Source organism: Leptosomus discolor, chromosome 1, assembly GCF_034619465.1.
Source record: "Leptosomus discolor isolate bLepDis1 chromosome 1, bLepDis1.hap2, whole genome shotgun sequence".
Classification (NCBI taxonomy): domain Eukaryota; kingdom Metazoa; phylum Chordata; class Aves; order Leptosomiformes; family Leptosomidae; genus Leptosomus; species Leptosomus discolor.
The window spans coordinates 166,029,841-166,054,532 of record NC_141391.1 but is presented as its reverse complement, the minus strand read 5'-3'; the positions used below and the strand labels follow the sequence as shown (position 1 = coordinate 166,054,532).

General features: G+C 38.8%; 1 protein-coding gene across 2 annotated transcripts in view; it reads left to right on the top strand.

Annotated features, from left to right (window-relative positions):
* The window catches only part of ANO4 (anoctamin 4), a 224,136-nt gene that overhangs the window by 104,117 nt on the left and 95,327 nt on the right, over positions 1 to 24,692 (top strand). For both annotated transcript variants that reach the window (XM_086470602.1, XM_086470594.1), the window contains exons 4-6: positions 1,445 to 1,555; positions 10,736 to 10,872; positions 18,567 to 18,725. In XM_086470602.1, the coding sequence (XP_086326728.1) occupies positions 1,445 to 1,555; positions 10,736 to 10,872; positions 18,567 to 18,725 (407 nt within the window). The remainder of the gene's footprint in view (positions 1 to 1,444; positions 1,556 to 10,735; positions 10,873 to 18,566; positions 18,726 to 24,692) is intronic.

Genomic DNA, 24,692 nt, shown 5'->3' with positions numbered 1-24,692 from the left:
GCTATGACAGATCACTTTACAGGAATCTACAAGGGGAGCTGTCTCTGATGCTAACAGTGGGTCTTCGCTGTGGAACAAAAGAATATGCTGCGGCAAGCATGAAGTGGTTTGAATTTATAATATTTTAACATTGGGAAACAAAAAAAGGCTGAAGCTGGCATATGTGTACCCATTTTGAGATCTGTATTTCCAAAAAGTGAAGAAGAGTCTTTGAAATAGAGTTGAGTAATATTGTGCCCAGGAATATAATTTGTAGCTCTCATCAAGGCAGTGATGAGACAGTCATTTGGCGAGGGGAAGGGGAAGATACAATGGACTGGGAGGGAATTCAAAATAAGACCAACTTCTTACAGGCAGGCTGTAGAAGAAAGGAAAATGCTTCCATCAAAAGCATGAGTGACAGTCTCTGGTGAAGGCTCAGTAATGGACTAAATGACCTGAAGGTTTCTTCTTCCACCATGACCTTTTTGTTGTGACATCCTTTCCCAGATATCTCCCTGACACTGCAGCTCTCTGCTGACTCTGTGTATTAGTTACTCAAGAGCATCACGTCTAAAAGATGCCTTTGTGAAAGGTTGTCCTGCCTCTTTTTAAAAACCAGCCATATGCCCAGTAGCTCCCTCTTTTTCTCTGGCTGTATCCAAGTACCCTGCAGCAGCAGCTTAAACCTGTTTGCCAAGTGCCTTTTCCTGTCTATTCTTAATGTGCAGCTATCTTTCTCTGTATGGAAAGGGAGTGTTTTCAAAACCTCTTTGCTGTCTTTGCTCATGTTGAAAGAACACAGAAATGGGCCTATTTATATGTGCAAACAGATTTGAAACTGTGACCCACTAGCTTAAGCTTTTGTTCTGCAGTGCTTTTAAACAGCAACGACTACATACTAGCATGACCCCCTTCAAAACGGACTGCAGTACTGGAGTGCTTCTTAGACCATGGCATGCCATCAGCTTGGCATGTGAGAACTTATGGTGTCCTGTGGCTGAAACATGCTGTCCATGTTCTTTTTGTCCTAATGGTTGTTTTCTGTCTTGAGACTTAATTCATTCTTTGTATATTAGTGTGTTTTATTTTAGCCTGGTTGTTCCTGTAGTGCTGTGTCATTTGTAACAACACCTCTTGTCTGTTTTCACATTTTGGAGTTAGTTTTGTAGATGGTATGGTGAGGGGGTGCTCATGGCATGGTGACATGTTCACCTAAACAAGGGACTTGCCAGTGGTGAATCTCTATCATTGCTGGTAGCAGAGAATATTGCTTTATTCTATTTACCTTTATATCCGTCTGTGTCCTATCTAAAGCTGCTTGTTTTGAAGAAAAATTGGTTCTGCTAGGGGGAAAAAAATTAAGTGGCATTATTCAGTGTGTATGCCCCCTCACCTGAAAGCCGCTTGACTGGATTTTCTACTGCACTGTCACAAACCCCATCAATCTCTTCAATTTCTTCAGAAGGAAGAGAGGATTTGCAGGTTAACCGGCTGGAAACACAAATATGGATAAAACCAGACATACAGAAGACAGATGTGGACTTTTCAGAAATTCTTAATGCAATACAAGAAAGTAAGTTATTCCTTGGATGCAAAACTTGCTTTATGATAGAAGAATCAATTGAGATGCATTGAATTAATAACTGAAGGAACATACAAAGTGATGAACTGAATCATAAGTGAGTATGTATTACTAAAATCTCTGAGAAAGTTCAATGGGTTATCGAAGGCCAGTAAGAAATCTTTTACTATCAGAGAAATCATAATAAGATTTGAATTATTATGTGCATAAGGATTCCAGGAGTATATATTTGCTATGCAGAAGTAATCAGAAATATTAAAATTCCTGTTACTTTAATCCATTCTTTACACCCTTGAATGGCTGTGTGACCTAGTAATGTCATGCAAATGCTGCAGTCTGGGATCTAAGACTGGAATTGAGGTTTCAGCTGTTCCAAAGTGTTGGGGTATATTCACATTTTTGTAGCAGGTAGTTTTTGGGAGTGGAAGTGACGAGCTTGTCACAACAACTGAAGGTCTGCACATCTTATATACTGCGTGAAACCATCTCTTTTTGCGTGCAATGTGGAGTGGACTAAGAACTGGTTGGTTCACCCTTCTTAAATCTAACTGCAGAATGATCTCAAGACTTGTGCTAGAAGAAATACTGCTCTTGTTAACAACAGTGGAAGACACCCTCCTATCCGAAAATGACACAGCTCTAGAATCCCAATTTGTAATTTCAGTGGGAATTTTCCATAACAGATTGAAAACTCTTATACAGGCCAAGAATCAAAGCACATGGCACGGCTTCCTGGTTTCCCTCTTTTCCAGTTTTATTTTAAACCGGGTGTTTTGTGTAGCAATTTTCTCAAGTGAGAAACAGGGACTTATATTCTTGAATGATAAAAGATGTACAAGAATGTGTAAAATCCTGCACTCTGCCTGATTTTATACATGAACAAGGTACCATACAGCGGTAGGATCAAGTCTGGTGGTGGTATTAGTTTCGGGGTGGAAGAAAAACTCTCAAGTTAGTATGATGACAGGGGTAATAATTTGAAATTGAATCACCTTATTGTTTAAACTGTAGGTTTAGGATGAACCCTGTGTTTTGTAACTTAAAAAGCATTTCCCATCAGGACATCTTAATATGAGATTTTGTTTTCTCCCCTTTTCTCTGCACCCACACAGCCCGGATATAGGCCAGGGGGGCAGTTAGGATTTGGACTGGAGAGGCTAAAAAGGCACTATAGTATTTCAGAGGCTGAACACACAAGATAGATAAACAACAATAAGTGAATTCAAGTTGGGAAGAGACCATATTGCAATACAAAACCCAGTTATCTTCTCCATTTCAAGCACATGGCTGAGGAGAATAAAAATGAATGATCTGTTTAAAATGCTTAGATGTCAAGATTACTGTTATTAACAGTTTGTCCAAAGCAGCTTCTTTTTAAAATGACCATTTGTACTGTGTCATATTTCAATATCATACTCTCTGATTATATCCATGTGACAAATAACTTCAAATTTTCATTCAACAGGGCACGAGTTTGCTTATAACCTCAAATGTTAAACTTCTAGACAAAAAATAATGTTTCTTTTAAAAATATGCTGGTTTTCTGTGGCCATAAAGAAGGCATTCATAGAACATAGGGGTTTGCAATGAAGGTATCAAGATCTGAATTCATTGTCTACACTCTCTTTGCAATCAACAGAATGTAACTAGCACATCTACAGCCCAGTTTGTCTCATTTTAAAGTAGGCATCTAACAGATTAGATGACCTGCAACTTGGAAGTGGCTATGTGCCTCTGTTGCCTGCAGATGCAATTTAGGGAGATAAGCTAACCTGAATCACTCCCACAGTTTAGATACAAACATCTGCACTGTGGATCTGTAAATGCAGGTCAACCCTACCTGAAGGAAAACAAATATTTGCAAGCGATTAATGGATATAAATTGAATAGAAGTAGGTTCCCAAACTGTTTTAGCAATTTGAATATAATTCCAAAACTAAATAGCATTAAACAAAGAGTCTTTTAAGAATTAACAGTTTGATTTGTAGATTATTTTTGAGCCATTTGAGAAGGATGCAGCTTTTACAGCCTTGGAGGCAGTGTTTTTTCTTTATCCAGACCAGAAACAGTTGCTGTTGGGAAGTTAATCTCTATGTCCTTCAGCTACATTTTCTTCTGGAAAGCAAAAGGATTGCTATGGCTGTGCAAGCCAGTTTGTAAAGGCTTGTCATGTGTGCAGGGGAGTGTCTTGACACCTGCAGTCTGTTGTGAATATCAAATAATTAGTATAAACATGCCCAAATATTCTTTCTAGGATGGTTGCTCTGAATATTCTTTGTTACTTTCATTCCCAGCTGTTGTTAGCATTCAATGAAAATTTTAAAAGGCTAATGATGCTTTTAAAGACTACTTTTTTTTTTTTTTTTCTTGCTAACATGAGTTTCCTGAGCATTTCTTTATTCAGGAGTTGCCTTGTGCAACTTTAGCTATCTTTAGTATATATTTCTGTTTGGTAGACTGCCAAGAGCAATCATTCCATAGCAAAGTTTTTATTTTTTTAAAAAAAAGTTAGTTACTTAAAACAAACAATTTGCTCTAAAGCTACTTTTTTTTTTCTTCTACCCTACTGTACCTCTTAGTCTGCAACTGAAGATAAAGATTTACCATCTCTTATGTGAATATACTACTATTATAAAAGACTTAAAAGTAGTTTCTACTGCATCAGAGTTAAATTCTGCATTTAAGTACCATAGATCATGGTAGAGTCTTAAACATGTTTTTCTAAAGATTTCTGGTAAGTTCTATGTAAAACAGTTTCCTCCTGACCACATGATATTCAGAAATTTTTTGTAGTCTATCAGAGACACTCCAGAAACAATAATTACTGATCTGAAATTGCTGCAGATACACACTGTGAAACAGGGGACCGCACTGGGTGTAAAATGGCAAAACAGGCCGATGCATCTGACCTAAACCGAACTTGTAAACTAGACAGCAGAGATGTCAAGGTTCTGCATGAACTGCCTGTCAGATATGAACCAGGATTCCATATTTTTGCCTACTGACAGCCTGTTCCCGTGCCACAGCCGTGGCCAGGAGCAGGGCAGCCAGGGGCACTGGGAGCAGCCCCAGCCCTGGTCATCAGGTATCTCCCTGGTGCAGCGGGGCTGTGGGGAGCTGGAGACCAGCTCTGCTGTGGCATCGCTGGTGTAGGGTCTGGCAGACCTGGGGGCGCTGAAATGGGGTGCTGGGGCCTGGGCAGAGTAGGGGAAACCCCCGGGGGTCCAGGCATGGATGGTCAGGACTGGGGGTGCCCTCAGGACCATGGCAAAAGTTAGCAAAGGCTTTCATGGCTTTTTCCTAGTTATTGCAGTAAGAAGATGAAGTTCTCGGGGAAAAGCAGTAAATAGCTTTATTTCTTTTTTTAAAAAGCTCAGATTTCAAGTTTTTTCATTAATTCCTATAATTTACTTCAATGTATGAAACTTATTTTCATTGCCATGGCAGCAAGTAAAAATGCTAAGAAATCTCTGGCTTTTTAGAATAGCTTTCAAAATCCACTTTACGTCGACCCTCGCTAGATTTGGTAAAAAATAATTTGATGCTCTCATTTTAATTCTCGTAATCTGGAAGCCAGAAGTCAGTGAGTTTCCCAAGACAGGCTTGCTGATCCACTGTGTAGTTACTGAATTTAGCATCTAATGTAATAAAAAGTTCTGGTCTGTGTGGTATCTGTAGGATGGCCTCCTTGAAGCAAAGATTTGTAAATTGTATCTGCCAGCCTTACTGAGTGCAGAAAAACATTTGTATCCAAAAATCCAAAGAGATGCTGTAAAAATATAACATGTAGTATGACAAGATGCAGAAATGTTCTTGGTTTTCCATACTTGAGCTTTTCTGCTTTGCAAGTCTCTGTTAAACAGGTATTTTCTACTCAGTATTTTTATTAAAGGGTGTTCTCCAATATTGGTGCTTTTAAACCAAATAATTTTTTTCACCACCATTAATGTGCAGAAATGCTCTATACTTGTTATAAACATAGCCAGTAAGAAGTTTTAAGGAAATTCATTTTTCAATGTTACTGATAGGCCTAAAAACTTCCAAAGAGAAGTTTCTGAATATTGATCTTCAGCTTGCATTATCCAAATCTAGAGTATACTTGATGGCTTGGTGTGACTATTGGTAAAAATCCAATAATTAACAGAAACATGATCTCTGAGCATACTTCCATCTTGCCACACAAAAACATAGTCAGGTCCCATTTTTCAATGAAAATTCTTATTTTTAGGTGCCTCAGATTTTGAGCATCCATCTTCAGAAAGTTAAAGGAGTTATCTTATCTTTGAGCCCTACATAAATCAGCTTCTTGGTCCAAAATGTCTTGTGGACACACTAGGATTGTGCATGAACTCCTGCTCAGAATTTCCCAGCATCCAGTTTTCAGAATATGTGGTTCTACTATAATTGGGATAAAAATATTTGTATATCTACATTTTTTTCAGATCCTCAAGGATTCTGAATTATCAAGTAATTTTGATTTTTTTCCACAAAATGGAACATGAGGGGGAGAAAAGAGCTTGCATATTTAATCTGATCTAAAACCAGAGGGGGAATTCTTAATATCTCCTGTAGCAATGTGCGTGCTGCTCTGCATTCTTGTTAAAATTCACTGCTTAAAAAGACATGACTATACACTAGCACAAGACCATCTCTCAAGTAGCATATATACGACAAAAAATTTATGTATCACTCTGTTAAGGTAATTTGTAGTATGTACATGTCATGATCTGAAGGGGACAGAAAAGATGGAGCCCTGAATATGCCTTTAGCAACATTTGGCCTTGTAGGTGTTTATGTCCGTTGGAGTGGAGTGTCTGAGCTAGCTACAGGCAGCAGGAGAGTTGGCTTTGCAGTACCATCACTATTATGAAAGTAAAGCAAACAGAGTTTGCTTTTTAAATTACTTATTTAGTTTTATGGAACAGTATTTTATGATTAATTTTTTTAAGTATCTAATGGGACTTGCAGTAGAAAAATGCTCTCAACAAATACTAAGACCCCATGTTTAGTGTCAGTGACTGAAATGCTAAGAGTGTATTTTCAAAAACATACACAGCAAGGCAACCACAGTGTAAAGAGATCCTCTTTCTCACCAGCAGCACACCTTTACTACAACTGGAAAAAGGTAACAGACACCTTTAGCGCTGCTGAGGTAGTTCAACACATCTCTTCACTACTTAACCTATTTGCTGAAGATACAACCAGCATGTCAATTATCTGTGTACTTCTGATATAAGTAATTTTCTTCTACAGGCTAATTTCACTACCCAGCTGAGATTCACTGCTTCCAAAATTTCCAGTCACTGCTGAGATGGGCTGGATTTTAAAGCGACCTTGAAATAAGATTGGTTTTGCTTCTCGCAAGTCCTCAGAATAGTCCAGTAATTCTCTGCTTGAAATCCCCAAACACATTCACTGTCTTACACGCCAAGTTGTGTGTCTCAAAACACCCACTTAAAACTCACGTATTTTGCAACCCAAAGCATTAGTGGCACTTGAGGAAGCAGCAATTCTAGTATCTCAAAGGCCTCCTCTTTTATACCAATGCAGTCTTAACGGGAGGGAAAAGCTAGTTCAAATTCCCTCGAGCATAACATACAGGCAAAACTTTCATTTTTACATCTTTCATTTCCTCTGTCTGCAACAGATATATATCTTGCATAATCTTCAGGAAACTCAAATTTTTAATTATTTTTGTATTTTCTACAGTTGTTTTCAGACTATACTGAGATGTTGATCATATACAGGTTCATGTGTGGCTTTCCTGGAGGCACTCTGCTGAGTTTCAGTTCAGTGAAGCTTCAAGTCATTCAAAATGTTTTCTGTTTCAGTAGTTCTTTCTGTTGAGTATTCACATGAATTCTTCTCATATGACCGTGTATGCAAAAGCTGGTCATGATCTACACCCAGATTGTTATCTGATGGGATGGAATGTTTCCAGTCACCCTTTGAAACAATAGGGACAATGAAGGACAGGTAGTTAGACTATGCTGTCTTGCAGTAATTTTCCTGTCTTCTACAAGCATTTCTAGTATGATTTCTATGGATTGAAATGGAGCAAGGTGAAAAATAATTCTTTAATATTACTGCTGCATGTGATACAAATTGGAGTCTGTTTTTTTGCCTTCTAAGTCTCCTGAAACCTCTGTAGTTTGTCCTAGGACAGGCTGGATGCAGCCACAGTGACACTGAGGAGCTGCAGGCTCTTCTTGTCACAGAAACCAAAACAAAACCAGGATGCTCTTCAGCCCTGTCAGTAAGCTCACCCCTAGATGGGGACAGGATGGTTTAAGGCCAAGGCTGAAAAACTCCGTCCTGGATATTTGTCTCTAATGGTATCTTGGCAATTTTCACAAAAGTAGGATAAGTAAAATAAGTGGACTGATAGTAAAAGTAGCCTTAAAACGTCAAGAGAAACTTAATATCTGAAAAAAAAAAAAAGTTTTATATCTCCGATGTGTTCACAGACTATGATGATACACACAGTATAAAAGAGAGTGAAGCAGCTGAAGCTATTACTCCCACTATCTCTATAAAAGCTGTTGGGATCCTGCAGAACAGAGGGTGCTATCTAAAACTGATTAATTATGATATGAAGTGTTAAGTAAGGATTAAATATTGTGCAATACTGATATTGGGATACAAAGAATGATAGCTAGATTAGACAGTATGCAACCCCAAATTTGCTAAGCTCAAGGAGTAGTATGTTCTCCTAAAAACTTTTAATTTGGCACAAAATTTCTTATTGTTATGCTGTCTACATAAAAAAAAGAATACTGTAAAAAGTAATAAAAACTCAGAATCTCTATCAAAAATTGTGCTGCTTAGGTTAGTTCATTAGCCTAGTACCTAGAAGTGCATTAATTTGGATGTGAAGGCTCTTTTGTTGTTTATAAAATTTTTAGTGGTTTTGTAAGCAAATGAATTGCAATTGAAAATACAATACATGTCATTAACTTTGTCTTTATTTTATGCAAGAAAATGAAGAAGGGTTCTTGAATATTTTAATTGGGTTTTCTTTCTTTATCTACCTACAGCTGTAATAACAGACTTCAGATACTGTAAAAGACGTGCAAAAAGGGAGAAATCTCTTCCCCGTGTTCATGATTGATAGGAAAAGAATAATATATTTAAATTGCAACATAGGCGTATATTCAGGGCGAATATTATGAAGAAAACATGCTCTTGCTTGTGATAATGCAAAATAGGCCACCTGCAGAGACTGTGGAGTCAGTAGCATTGGAGATATTTTAAAAAGGTTTCTTAAACTGGGCTATAGCCCCTGAAGAAGGCAAAGGTGAAAAGGAGGTCACAAAACGCTCGTGATGGCTGGGAACACTTAATAGCCTTTAATTTCTGGCAGCTATTCAGTCTCTCCAGAGTGGGGAAATGGATTTTTACATCTGCAGCCAGTAGTTAGAAATGAAACTAAATTGCCACCAGCAATTAGAGAATTTCGGCTGTTCCCTGTTAATACAAATTCTCATCAACAGGAATTACAACTGCCTGTCACTAAGTTAAGGGAGTTGCAGAGAAGCAAAAGAATTAGGAGGTTATTGCACAAAAGAAGGATTATTCCAAGTCAGTCAAGCTTGCAGAAAAGTGTGTTAGACAAATTTCTGTCAAGAGTAATAAATATTTGATCCTGCTTTAGTCAGGGGAAGAGGCTCAGTAGCTGACCTTTGGGGATCCCTTCTAACAGTTACAACTCTACTGTTGTAATTCTGGATTTTGCCTATGAAATATGAGGTTGGAGAGATGAAGCTTGTTGAAGCTTGTTGAAGCTTGACCCTCAGCCAAGGCATTTTTCTGCTCCTCATGCACATCTCTTCATCATCCTTTCATACTAGACCTGCAGTGTATGGGGTGCAAAGGTGGACCTCACTGGCTGCAGCCTGCCTGCCCTACGTCTCCCATCCAACAGCCACTTGGTCAGTGGGTCAATGGCCCCTTATGTGGGACTGTAGACTTGCACAGCAGCTCTGCCCACAGCTTCTCATCACCTCCTTGCTCAGCAGGGTAGGAAGCATCACCCTAAAGCTAATGCTGCTCTAATCTTGAGTACAGTGCCAGCCTTTAACCCGTTCCTTCTAGTAGTTTGTTGGGTTTTTTTAATTACAGTAAAATTATCACATGACATAGCATTGCATGAAAGCTGTAGGAAATTCAGCTCATTTACTCAAGTACATATCTCCCACCAGGGCACAGATGGGGCTGAGGTTTCCCCATGTGGGGCAGCAGGGCAGGGCCTGGCAGCCTGGGTCTGTCCCACCACCTAAGCCAGGAGGAAGAGTGGGGGAACAGGGACAGGCCAAGGCCAGGCCAGGATGTCAGCCCATGGGCTGACATGACGATCAGACCCAGTGAGGAGAACCAGGGTCAGACACAGTCTTGGGATGGCCGGGCAAGGCCTCCCCACAGTGTTGTCTGGGCACCTCTCCTTTCAGACACCAGGGGAACAAGCCGCCCTTGGCTATGCTGGCTCTGTCTTGGCCCTGAGCCTGACTGCCAGATTCTCAAGATGGAGGAATACATTCTAGGCCCTTACATCTCTTCACTTTTTATCAAGGTTGGATTTACTACAGCATCCTGTAGATTTAACTATTGCTTCATGCGTGACTGAGGGCTGTGCAGTAGGCAGATCTGAATGCACCAAGTTTATCTTCATCAAAACACGCCAAATTGTGCAAAGACAAACTTCTGCCCAGGCTCATTTATTCAACGCCTTTCAAGTAACAATATTTATTTGAAATCTTCTGCCTCTGGCTGCCCCACAGGTCTGTACAACTAACTTGATACTTTATGTAGTAGGTTAAAAACCTGCTTCTTTATAATAAGAAATTTTCAGAGACCATACTAATTCAGAAGGTAATCATTCAAGCTACTTACCACAAAAGAAGCTGAGAAGATAGCTAATCTGTGTTTTATTGTGACAGGAGATTGCTCATTGTCATCAGAGAGGTATTGTGGTATCCTAAATCTTTACGCGGCTCACTGGTGAAGAAAGTGCTCCACCGGATTTTAAAGTTAAAGTGTGCATCAGATTTTAAACTTAAAACAGTATGTACTTGTACCGGAACTAAAAAGTGGGACTGATGATAATGTGTTACATTTGGTCTCTTCGTTTGGTTTAATGGTGATTTGAATGTGTATTTTTATTTTTGTTTTTAGTAGCTAAGGATGTCAACATTTTTTTTGATGAGTTAGAAGGTGTGAACAGCCCTTCCAAAGATGATGACTCCCTGCTTCACCATGGTAACTTGACCAGTACTTCTGATGATGCCAGCAGGTTGGAAGTTGTGGGAGAGGTAAGAACACATAGAATTATTAATATAATAATTATTCGTGCTCATTATAAAAAGGGAATAAATTTAATTTGATTTAAAATTTCATTCTCTGCAAGTCAACTTGTGTCTGACCTTTCCCACGGGGACTGGTTGTCCATTCCAAGATTATAATGTTGAAATATAAAATATCTCAAGTTAAAAGAAGGTTTTATTGATTTCATGCCCCTCCAGTGAAAATTCTATAAAGGCCTTTGTTTCTGCTTTTTTTCTGAGACATTCAAGTCTAATGCTTCACTGGTTCTGAAAACAATGGAAAAGTTTTCCCTATATTAATACTTTTGGGAGGAAGGAGGGAGGAGAATTTATCATAAATCTCTCATAAGAGGCATTGGGTGTCAGGTACGTGACACATTCCCTTCCAGTGAAGAACAAGTGGCCTGATGGTGCATAATGGTGATTCAGAGAATATACCAGGGGAGAATCATTCAGCATATTGTCTCTTTTAAATTATGTCTTAAAGCAGGCAAAGCATCATGAACCCATCATGAAAATTTGAGCCCAAGTTCCTTTTTGTGTCTTTTGCATAGAAAGAAACATGATACCATTTAACTTTGCCTCCAACTACCCTACAAGACATGGATGTTAGGGCTATCTCCTAATTACTGGAGTGGTCTGATGTTAACTGCAAGCTGTGCTTGAGGATTTTTTGGCAGAGGCTGGCTGGCACAGATCAGAACTGTTAGAGACCATACTAACAATTTAAAAGCATGGAAAACCATACGATATTGCTGAAGCCCAAGCCATGACTCTGTTTTGTTCACTAGTTTAGATAAACTTTAGAAGACAGAATGACAGATTATGTCTTTTTCAGGAGCTAAATGGTTTTGTGGTGCAAGTTATTCTGTGAAATACTGCTGAGGAGAGAGTCAGAGATTTTCCCTGTGCTAGAAATTCAGTCCATAGAGAGCTGCACTCTTGGAATGTTTAGACAGATAATTAAAGCAACAAAATTCAGGGCACCCAGAGATATGTTTGACCTTGCTCACAATTTCATCTTCCCATTTACTCATCACTCTTCCCCAGCTTCCCATACAATTTACAAAGAAGGGACCTCTTTGCCTGCTAACACTGTAATAGGTTAATCTGATATGATATCCCTGTGTTATATTTTGGGATCATGTACTATACGGTCTTTACAAAAGGGCTTAGGTGAAAGGCACATGATCTTTGCAAGTTAAAGAAGAAAAATGAACAGAAAATGATCAGAAGGACAGAAGATGAGTTAGAGCAACATATGCTGCTGTTAACAATCCTGAAAAAAAAAAACGTACTGCAAAAAACAGTACTGCAAAACCTTCTTTTTCCTCCTTGATGTACTTTGTGGTTTTTTAAAGGGAAATGGAAAATATTTGAGGAATATTTTCCTAGTTGAACAGATTTTTTTTTTTTTTTTTTCATAACCATAACTGGGGAAAATTGCAATGTAGCTCATGTGTATGTATAAAAGGGAAAAAGAACAGAAAGTGGAAAGTCTTAATAGGAGCTGAGGGATGCTGTAGCCTACAAAAAACCATTTCGAAGTACTTGGCCCCTGCTTAATTCCAGAAGGAAAACATACACCATTTAGATATTATACAGTTTGTATGGATAAATAGGGGAGCACAACAGTGGTGGAGTGAACTTTGAAGCTTCAAGCTTCACAGAATCACAGAATGTTAGGGGTTGGAAGGGACCTTGAAAGATCATCTAGTTCAACCCCCCTGCCAGAAAAGGACCACCTAGAGTAGATCACACAGGAACACGCCCAGGTGGGTTTTGAATGTCTCCAGAGAAGGAGACTCCACAACCTCTCTGGGCAGCCTGTTCCAGTGCTCTGTCACGCTCACAGGGAAAAAGTTTTTCCTTATGTTAATGTGGAATGTCTTGTGCTCCAATTTGCACCCGTTGCCCTTTGTCCTATCATTGGACACCACTGAGAAGAGCCCAGCTCCATCCTCCTGACACTCGTCCTTTACGGGCAAGTTATAAACATTAATGAGGTCATCCCTCAGTCTCTTCTTCTCCAAGCTGAAGAGACCCAGCTCCCTCAGCCTTACATCAGAAGGGAGATGTTCCACCCCCTTAATCACTTTTGTGGCTCTGCGCTGGACTTTTTTAAGCAGTTCCATGTCCTTCTTGAACTGAGGGGCCCAGAACTGGACACAATACTCCAGATGCGGTCTCACCAGGGCAGAGTAGAGGGGGAGGAGAACCTCTCTCAACATACTGACCACACCCTTTCTAACACACCCCAGGATGCCATTGGCCTTCTTGGCCATGAGGGCACATTGCTGGCTCATGGTCATCCTGCTGCCCACCAGGACCCCCAGGTCCCTTTCCCCTACGCTACTCTCTAACATCTCAGTCCTCAACCTATACTGGTACATGGGGTTGTTCTTTCCCAGATGCAAGACTCTACACTTGCCCTTGTTGTATTTCATTAAATTTCTCTCTGCCCAGCTCTCCAGCCTGTCTAGGTCTCTCTGAATGGCAGCAGAGCCTTCTGGTGTGTCTTCCTTTCAGTTTAGTAGCTAAGGGAGCCCATAGATCCCCCTTAATGTCATCTGGACAGGGGATCAGGCACCAGTCAAAGTTTCTCTGAACGTATTGATGTTTGTTTGGTGTAGTTTTGAGGCTAACATTGCAGCAAAATAGTTTAATATGGTTCCTGGCTGAATTCATTAAAATGAATTTACAATGAAAAAAATTTATAAGGACATGCCAAAGGATCTTATCATTTTTATTTAGCTGATAAGTTGAAATATTGTTTGCTTCAGCTGTTAGTTGTTCGTGATCAACCAGAAGATTCAATGAAGACTTTATAGATCAAGCTTTATCAACGACTCTTTCACAGATGCAAAGCCAGATTGGAATTCCATTTGTCCTTTGGCTAAAGATATTTTATTTCTTTGTTTTATTTTTCCTTCAAACACAGATACAGTCTGAGCAAATTGAAAATCACATTTCACTTTGTGTGCATTGATCAAAATACTTTTCATGTATGCCAGTATTACAATTAGGTATACAATTCACAATTTAAATCCGGGGACATATTATCACTAAAATATTGTATTACTCTTTCTGAAGCTTCATTTTCTGAGAACTGGAGTAGCAGCAGAAAGAAAATAAAAATTAAAGGAAAAATTATTTAGGAGCTCTATTCTAGGTATACATGCATTCTGTCTTTCTTTCTATGGAGTAACAAATCGGTCTTTATCCAAACAAGGGAGAATGATGGACCTGGGACAAAATTTGACTTCTGCTTAAATGAGCTTATATGGCCCATTCTTGATATTCCATAGGTAGTTTTGAAACTAAAATCATAAGAGTCACTCCTAGAGTATTCGCCTTAAGCACCAAACTCTGTTGATATTTGAGGGCAGCATCATTAGCTTTGTGCAGAATAGAGTTTGTTTTAACAATCACTTTTATAAATTGGAACTTGCACTGAAGCTTATGGCAGAAAAAAAGGTATTCATGTTGCAAAATAAGAATTCTGATGTTCTTTATGTCAATTATGATAGTTTGTGCAATTTCAGCTCAGTTTTCTTGTGTCTATTTACCAGAATACATAATTTTTTTCCACCAGATCTCTGTCTTCTTCAGTGATCAGGATGGATATGGAAAGAGATTATCTAAGCTTTCAGAGAAAACTACAGATATTCTACTTCCTAACTTTTGAGGACTTGATTTTGCAGCCTAGATAATTTCATTTTTAGAAAAGTTCCGTGTAATTAATTATATTATGGTGTCAAGAAGGCTATACAAACCAGTGAAGATACATGGAAAAATAAAATTGCATCTTCCACAAAATTGTAACCTAAATGGGTCAAATGATATAAATTAAAAAAGAGCACACAGAGAAAATACACTTGTTCTTTGATTAGAACTGTGCCTTAAAATTGGGTAGTTGTGGGTCCCTCTTTTTCTCCATAAGTTCGTAAGTTATCACTGTTAGTGGTGCAGATATTAGCCCCCTCCACCAGCTGTTAAGTCGCATGCAGGGGACTCTAGTTTCAGGTAGCCACAAACAACAGGAAAAGACAATCTCTTTAGAATTGAAAGATCCTATCTTCATTGAGCATCCATACTGATAATAATCAGGTATCAAAATAACTAGGAATGAAGAAAGAATCTAATCTGTCATTAAATCGCTGACCGTTGAGGTCCCTCCTGATTTATTTTTTTAAAGACCTGCAGGTAAAGTTTCAAATTTCCTTGATTTCCCCAACTGCACTTTTGTTTAGAAGTTCCATTTAAAGTCTCTATAGCTGTTAGGGTTACAAATCCTCTCGTTTTGGATAGTGAAATGTTTCGGTAAGCCCTTTAGCCTAAGGCTCTCCTAGCATATGTGTGTATGAGTCATATGTCTACGAATGCTGATGGCTCCCAGTCGTGGCTCTGAGAATATGAAAACTACTGCACTCCTTGGAAAAGAATTCCTGATTATACAACTTCAGATATGTGTGTTACAAATAATTCTGCAAAGATAGCCAGAAATGCTAAACTTCTGGCTAGGGTGAAGCCTTCTCTGTTCTTCCACTTTCTTCTGGCACCCTTTTTCAGATGAAGGAATGGAGATTTGACATCCATGACTAGACCACTTTCCCATCAAAAACTGCAGTCAGACCTGCTTATAGGTATATAGACTTTAATCTGTTTAGGAAAAATGAATTTTGAAGTCATAACACATGGAAAGGAGATGTAATGTCTGGAGAAGGGCCAGTGAAGCTCAAGGTAGGATAAGAGTCTCTGTCTAGAATAGTGTAAGCCTGGAATATTGTGCACAATGCAAAAGCCCTGCAGCTGCTATTTCCTGACACTGCTGGGCCAGCCCTGACTGTCTCCATATCATGTTAGATCCTCAGAGTTCTTGTAAGTCCAGGCTCAATCTATAAATCTGCCTTACAAGCTATAACAGAGGGCAACAAAAAGGGTTCCTTCTCAGAGGCCATACCTGTCTAGTAGGGTTTATCAAACTGAATTTGACACACTGTGTTCCTAAAATGAAAAGGATCTCCAACAGATAAGTGTGTTCAACCTGTCTTTCTGAGCAAAAAATGACAATACTGTAGTTGAGAGTGTTTCACAAGTCCAGGAAAGAAAAGCAGTTATCTCAGGATGTCATGTTTATAGGGGAAGAAGTTCTACAAGTAAAATAACTCATCTAAATCTCATAGATGCTCTGTAATATAAGGTTCTATGTGCACTGATGAGTCGGTGTAGGGCAAACCAATTTTCTTCAGAGAAAGATAAAACATAGGAAGCATAAAGAGCAAATCTATTTTTCCAGTGGAGTCACTACTGTACGCAGAGAAAAAGGCATTCCTTGTGGTACTCTCTGGATGGGTTTGTGCTAACGGTTTAGTTCAGGTGAGGAGTGTACATTCAAAGTGAATCTCTCAATTGCCCTTTCCCATGATGTGTTTGCATTCCAGAGCAGTGTTGCATTTTAAACCTGGATCCCGTCTGGGTGCAAATAGATTGTGAGATGTATGCCAGGGAGTCTCCTGGACCAGACTAGAGCAGGCCCAAAGTAAGCCCTCAAGCCTACATAATGTGGACAGCAGATCCTCAGCACAGATTGTTTTGCTCTGAAGTTCCTTTCCTATTACACTACTTTACTTGCTAAAATACCTGTAGTGACTCTGGGACATACAGAACAGGAAGGATGGCTCATCGGGGGGGCTTAGAAATCAGAGTAGGACCACCAAGCTGACACACTGCTTTTAAATCTCTTACTGCACCTTTCCTTTATTTAAATAACCTTCAATACCCTTTTGGGGTTTTTTAAGTCTTCTCAACATAAATGTTTATGGAAAAAAAATAAACTGTGTGTCCTGAGCTCTTTTTATATTTAATGCTCCGTGAAAAATACTTCTGATATCTTGATAATATAATTTGTCAGCATGATATGTTGTATAGATATAAATGGTTTGTTACTGTTATTTCCTTAGGGCTTAAATCTTTTTTCTTGCCACCTTTTTCAGCATAAAGAACCATTCCACTATATCAAGTCTGCATTAAGCTGCGTCAGGATCCAGGCACTGTAATAAAAGAATCTTAGAAAAATTTCCCTTTCTGACTTCATTAAACCAGATGTAGCAAGGGGATGGGATATTTAGGATGCTTTCATTTGTTTTTTCATTTAATCAAAACACATACTGAGAATCAGGAAGATAGCTTATGCTAAAATCTTTAAATGGGAATATTGGTGGGGTTTTTTTCTGTAAGAATCATTTGTCCTATTACTATGTTCATTTTTTGCAATTGAAATTCAGAAGCAGTTCTCCTATGGAGAAAGTATTTTTAAATTCCCTACTTTTCCCGGATGTGAAAGGCAAAATATTTTTTTTTTCTGGAGATTTCATCATGTATTATAGTGCATGGCTATTTCAGGCAGGAATGGTTGAGCAAATTCCAGATAAAGAGAGGAATTAGCCTAACCCTCCCTTCAGCTTGGAGCTGGACTGATCTTGAGGTCCCTGAAAGTCCCTGTCCATTATACTGCACTGAGGGAGTGTTGTTTGTTCTCATGTATCATTCACAGTGTACGGTTTTTGTACAGAATATTCTAACCTGCAAACTGCCACACAACTTCAACCTGTCTGAAAGTGAAAGCTTAACTCTGGGTAGAACTTGTATTATGTGGAAGTAGTATTAAATTGCGAGAAGGATCTGTAGAGAGTTTCATTTAATGAATTTCTGAAAAAAGACCAGAAGTTTGGTCTTCTAGATCTCAGGGGAGGGAACTGCTTGACCTCTTATCAACAATGAAATCAAGTTGTTTCTTTCTGTCAGAGCAAACATGCATGTTCTTTGCAGGAAACAGCCAAGAAACAGTAGTTATTGTGTTTACACACAGGATGTTACAGAACCACAGAATCACAAAATTTTAGGGGTTGGAAAGGACCTCGAAAGATCATCTAGTCCAACCCCTCTGCCAGAGCAGGACCACCTAGAGTAGATTACACAGGAACACATCCAGGCGGGTTTTGAATGTCTCCAGAGGGCTCTCCACAGCCTAATACTGCTAGACCAAACATAAAGAATTATTTTCAAATAAATCCAGTGGGTTTCCTCTGCTGTTCTTAAACAAAGAGTATTCTGTAGTTAGTCTGGTGAAGTGTGGTAGGTACAAGTACAGGACCATCACTTTGTTGTCTGTGTCCTGTGAGGCAGAGGTACTGGAATCATTCCAAAGCAACGAGAATCTCTGCACCAGGTTTTAGTGTTTCTCACTACTGTAAATGCTCATGTCATTGTTTATCCTTCTCACTTGTACAAAGACATTCGACCATACTAAGATCTTAATTCTAAATTCAAGCTTCAGTAACACTATTCTCTGCTTTACTTTATGTGTAAGAAGTTATTCCTACTTCTATGGAGGGTAGTGGGGGAGGAAGATAGGCTTGTGTTCTGTATTCTCTCCTATCCCAATCCTACATGACCAAATATCTGCCTAAGACAACCTCCTGGCTTTGAAGTGGGGAAGTCTGTACTCTTTTCAGATGACCTCAGAGGCACTGTATGTAAAGCACCTGAAAATTTGAACAGCTTGTTCTGATTTCTCACCTTTCCTTTTGAGTATTACCGAAAACTGATGATGCAAACAGCAATGCAGCAATTACCAGGGCAAACTAACATTACTGAAATATTTGACTTTCTCTTTACAGGAAGTACCTGATAAGAACAAAACCAATGGACTATATTTTAGAGATGGGAAATGTCGGATTGACTACATCCTGGTGTACAGAAAATCCAATCCACAGACAGAAAAGAGGGAAGTATTTGAGAGAAATATCAGAGCAGAAGGACTTCAAATGGAAAAAGAGGTAAGAAAACTTCCTTGAAAAAAACTTTCAACATTTAAAGCTGCGTAGAATCTGAGGGTTGAGTTTTGTTTACTCTGAAACCCCTTTACTCTGTTGTAGCAGTGCAAAAATGCTTTTAAGCATGCCTAAATATAGGCTACTTATTGCCGGAGCAGTGGGAAAGTGTAGCCTAAAGGAAAATCAGACGCATGGATTGAAGGCCAAAACAGACCATTACAGTCATCTTTTTCAACCCTATGCACAAGTAGGCCACAGAATTTCATCCACTGTGCTGTGCAATAGGGAAAACAAGTGCTGGGTCTGGATGGCCTAAATTCTACTGAGTGCAGACCACATTTCTGCACCTACTTTTCGTTTCTGTTACCTGCTTCGCTCTCTACTGAGGCTCTTGGTATACTTTTCAGAGACCTAACTAGACCCCTGCATTCCCTCTCCTGTCAGCTTAGAAACAGGGACCTGAGCAGTATTTTGGTAGTTTGAAAACAGCCTAAAGTCTCTCTTTCTGTTTTAATCCTAAACATTGAAATAGTTGGACAGTACATGTGAATCATTTATATAAATGTTATTTCCAACACTATGTCCTAAAACAGTAAATCTTTTCTGGACAAGAGTGTAAAAATGAATGTAAAGTGTCTAATAATGTTTTGATGTGATAGGTAGCAGGAGCAAGGCTTAAGAGACCATCTTTCTTGCCTAGGCTACGTTTTTTCTTAAACTTTCATAAATGTGCTTAAACAGGCCTTAAGTCTCACTTCTATGCAGGATAGATTTTGAATATTTAACTTTACTTGTGCTTGATTGACTCACACGTGCTAATATGCATCGTCATGCTGCCACTGATGGAAACAGTAGAGGAATTTTCAGGTTACAGGCTTTGGTCAATTATGTAGGTGCTGTGCATTATCTCCCTTTCTTTCACTGAATTCCTGGTACACATATTCTACCCGTGTACTTGAAAGGCATGCTGCTTTGGAGAACACTAGGGAGGAAAAATGTGAGCTATTTCTCTCCAGAATAATGAAAAGGTTTCCTTTCTTTAAATGTTTTTGAATGAACATGGGTACTGGCAGATATAAGTGTATAAAAGCATATCACTGGTTAAATCAATTGGTTACTATAGACTATTCCTTCAGCTAACCTGGAAGTTAGAATCTTTAGTGCTGCGGTAGTTGATAGATGTTTTCAACGGCAGACATCGTCATTTACTACATGTTTCCTGTAAACATACCACTGTCTGTAAGAGTTGTAACCCAACATCCAAGAACACAAGAGTCTTGCTGCAGCTGTTCAGCTTCACATCCTAGAATTCTGCCCTGCTTCCATCAGGAGAGATGCTGAAGTAGTCTCTGAAGTTTGGGTAGTGTACAGAATGAACGTGGAATGAATCCTCCCTATTGATACATCTGCCCAGTGGTTTTGAACCAATCTTTTCTCACTTAGTGATTTTTGCAGATTTATTACTGTTCTAAGGTCAGCAAAGCTATGAAAATCTTATACTTTAAGTATTATAAAACTTATTGCAACGTTCTGCATAGAAAACTTTTTCAAACTGATGATTGAAGTGCTTACTATAGAGGGTTTTTGTATCTTTAAAGCCCATTTATTTGGACTTTGCTGCTGCATGAATGTTCTGCCCGTTTGATTATTCATTTCATTTTCGATTATGCTACTGACATGCAGTTTTATTTCTTACTAATCTCATTTGGCCTTGGTGTGACTTCTTGCCAGCATCAGTAATTGTACATTTTTTAAACTCAGAATGATCAAAATGAGTTGCATTACATGACTTAGGCTAATGTTTTTAAAATCTAGGGTAGCAATCTTTTTTTAACATATGACTCTGACCTAAAATTAAACCCTAGCATGTATATTTTACGATCAAGTTAGTTTCCAAATTGAATTATAATCCTGAAGGAAATGAATACGTTCTTGGTACTCTCCCTACTTCTCTCCATAGAGTAACAACTGTGCTGCATAACACAGGTTTAAACTAACCGGTTAATGCCTAGATTATTTGTCATTATTTTTACTCTTCCTCTCAGTGGTATCACGCATCATTCTGAGTTTCAATTCTGGAAAACAGCAGCTCTGTTTTCTAATTGTTCATATATAATATATTGTGTTTAGTTTTGGGCCCCTCGCTACAAGAAAGACATGGAGTTACTGGAGTGTGTCCAGAGAAGGGCAACGAATCTGGTGAAGGGTCTGGAGACCAGGTCTTATGAGGAGCGGCTGAGGGAAGTGGGGTTGTTGAGTCTGGAGAAAAGGAGGCTGAGGGGAGACCTTATCGCTCTCTACAGCTACCTGAAAGGAGGTTGGTAGTGGGTGCAGGTCTCTTCTCCCAGGTAACAAGTGATAGGACAAGAGTAAATGGTCTCAAGCTGTGCCAGGGAGGTTTAGATTGGACATTGGGAAAAATTTCTTTATTGAAGGAGTGGTCAAACGTTGGAACAGGCTGCTCAGGGAGTCACCATCCTGGAGGTATTCAAAAAAGGTGTACATGTGTCAGTTGGGGACACGGTTTAGTGGGCATGGTGGTGTTGGGTTGATGGTTGGACTTGATGAACTTAGAGGTCTTTTCCAATCTTAATGATTCTATGATTCTGTGATTGCTTCCACTGGGAAAGGTTTGTTCCCAAATAAAATGAGAGAATCATCTGTGGCTTTGGACACAGAACTTATACAGAGACAACAGGCTGTAACCACTGGACTCAAAGAAACTTTTTACATTCCATGAATTTTTTGTGCTCATAGGTTCATTCTCCTTTGGCTACTGCCTGTTCACATATTAACATTTGATCATGTTTAATGGCTTTTTATTGTGAAATTGGTGGCAGAGAGGAAAACAGAGCCATTCACACTGATGTTTCAAAACCATATTCCTTAGTAACACTGCAGAGAGAGAAAAACACACTGCAGTGACTTGCTGACAAGTGTAGCACAACAAAATACCCAGGAAGTAGTGAGTGCAGGGAGCGAAGTGTTCACTTAACATGAAATGAGAAAGTGAATCTGAAATGAATTCATGAATGTAGAGATAACTTCAGGCACAATGTCAAGATCATGTAGCTGAGAAAGGTCTGAACAGGTGTATGTTTCTGACTCGAGAAAAAGGTGGTAACTTTTTGCAGATATTCCCCAATGAATTCACACTCTCATTCTTCAGTTATTTCACCTCACTCTCGCATGGAAGTTCTGCCAGGTTTGGTGCACTGTATATCCTGTAGTAAACAACCAGGGGATCCTAGACCTAGGAACAGATCATTGGATTATTGAAGGTATGGAAAACAGAGCTCTAAGAGTGAATGTTAATCAAGTGGAACAGCATAAATCATTTTCTGACCCTTGTCCCTGCTTTTCAGTATATATTGGGTCTGGTCAGGATGACTGTGTTGTCCCAGTCCAACATGTATCACATGCAACCTATGTGATCATATGCGTAGAAGCTCTAGGTAAGTTAATTGAATACATAGGTCACTTCAGGAAAACAGGATGTATTTTCTTTTCAGCCAGTTATAAATATTCCTATATTGATTTATCCTTTTTTACAACATCTCACAAGTGAGATAAATAAGTATGATGTCCTGGCTCTGGGATTCTTGATGACCCTACCGTTTTCATTTTTTAATACACATTGAAACAGAATTATGTATTGGGTAAAATGGAGAGGGTAGTCTACGAATGGAGCAAGTTCTTATCAGAGATGAGGTACCAATAGCATTGCTGGTTTGTAGGCACTTACATCTTCTGTAAATATTACATGAGACTCATACCTTCCAGAGTTGACTGGCAAATGGTTAACAGAGACAGGGTACTACTCTCTGCATTCTGAGGGTATATTTCATATTTATCCAAATGCAAGATAAACCTGAGACCAAGATTAGCACACTGGCACTCAGGAAAAAACCCAAATCAAACAAACTTATGATCACTTTTATGTAAAGAGAAAATACAGCTATTGTCAGTCATTCCAATTACAGTGTTCATCCCTCTGGGACGGTAAAAATCCAGCTTTTTTTTCTGGAAAATCTATCTTTTCAAGAACGAATAATGAGTCAGAATTACATTGGGCCCATAGTATTTTTCACAAGAATAGAGATTCATAAATTCAACACCTTGGCCATAATCCAGGTAGGTTGCCTTATCCCAAATTATTCCTGCAGCTTCGATAAACATATTTTAATCCCTGTCCTAAATGGCCAGGTAGAACTCAGTTGCTGTAAACTACTCTGTGCTGGTACAGGTATACAGAATGACAGACATCTTGCAGTAAGGTACTTTAAATTATACTACACTAACAGAGCATGCACAGAGGTAACTTGCATGGAGCAGCTAACATGCATAATTTGTTCTCTTGCAGCGTATTTAAACTGGACTGTAATACAATGTGAATGCAGGATAGAGGTAAGGTAGTCCAAAGAAATCTATGCTCAATGAACAAACACAGACCACCCTTGGATCTGTAATTTGTAGAAGAGAAGAAGGTGGTCATCTTAGATTTAAGTAAATACTGTGTATCCAAACCGAATCTGATATTGGATAGGATCTGGTCACGTAGCCCTAGGAACAGATCACATTTCGTTTGAATTTGGCATGGATTTTGTTTAGTTGGGTTTTTTTTTCTCATGACTGTGCTAAACTAATTCATTCAGCTTAGTTCTACTGCTAAATGTACTTGATAGACTTTGCTTAATGATTGCGTCCAATGTTTTTAATTTATGATTTGTAAGTTGATTTGATACAGTTTATTTGAAAAGGCATTTGACATGCCAGTAGATGCTAATAGATAGAACTGTACTAAAGGGGAACTAATCACATAAGTAGTGACAGTAATATTCAGGCCTTTTATTTTATATGTTTTGAATATTAATGTATACTAATGTTTCAGTATAAAACAATGAACTTCTTTAAAGCAATAGTATTCCTTACTGACTGAAAAAGCAGGTCTCCTCACAGCTACTGACTGCAGAATATGTTACAGGAACTAGTTTCAGATATTGTATAAAAATCAATCAATCCATCTGGGCTTCTGCCTGCCCATGATCTTTGCATCTCACAGACAAAAGAAGACATTAGTGTAGTGTACTGGTCCAGTTTTCAGGAACAATCCAAATTGTGGGATTTTTGTGTTAGATGCCCGATTAAAAATTTAAACATTGTCACCATAAGTGTCAAGCTGTCACCAGGGCATCTCTAATTGTATTCACTCCCTGCATCAAGCAGCAGCTGACATTTCTGGAGCAACATCTGGCAGCTGATATGCAGCTGGTGTATACAATAGGCTGTAGACATATACAATAAAAGTCCTCTGGAGAAAACCCAAAAAGACAGGGAAGAAAAGCACAGTATAAGCTTCACTTTTGTTGTAAGAACAAATATCAACTAGCAGGTATAATCTGAGTTATGTTTAAAGATCTTTTTCAGTAGTTGATGCAATATAATTACAAGATACTATTATTTCATCACTTTCTGAGTTTGCAAGCAGATGTAGATAAGTTCATGGCAAGGTAGTAGGAGTTCTATGAAGCAGTTTCTCTTAATGTGGCTGTAACTTTGTGCTAATGGGACAGGACTTCAGAGTCTAGAAACATGTATTCAGTAAGAAAGAGACTTATATTTAGCAGCAACTTGAAGCCTGGTTTAAAATGATGAATGTTGAGAGAAATTTCAGATGACAGAAAGAGCACACAATATAGTATCTCTGTGACTCTTGGCTCATCCCTGAGTGTAAAACGAAAATAGATTTATGACCATGTCAAAGTGAGGTAAAAACCCCAAGAACTTCAAAGACTGAAACTTTAAATATAGTTGTGCTCAGAAAGTGATGATGTGAAAGAGATGTTATAATCAGCAGCTATTGCTCCAGAGCATAATCAAATATTATTATCTTTCTGGCAAAAATGACATCCACTACTTTTTGTTTTTGTTGTTGTTAGTACTGCAGACCCAAAACAGTTATGCGAGACT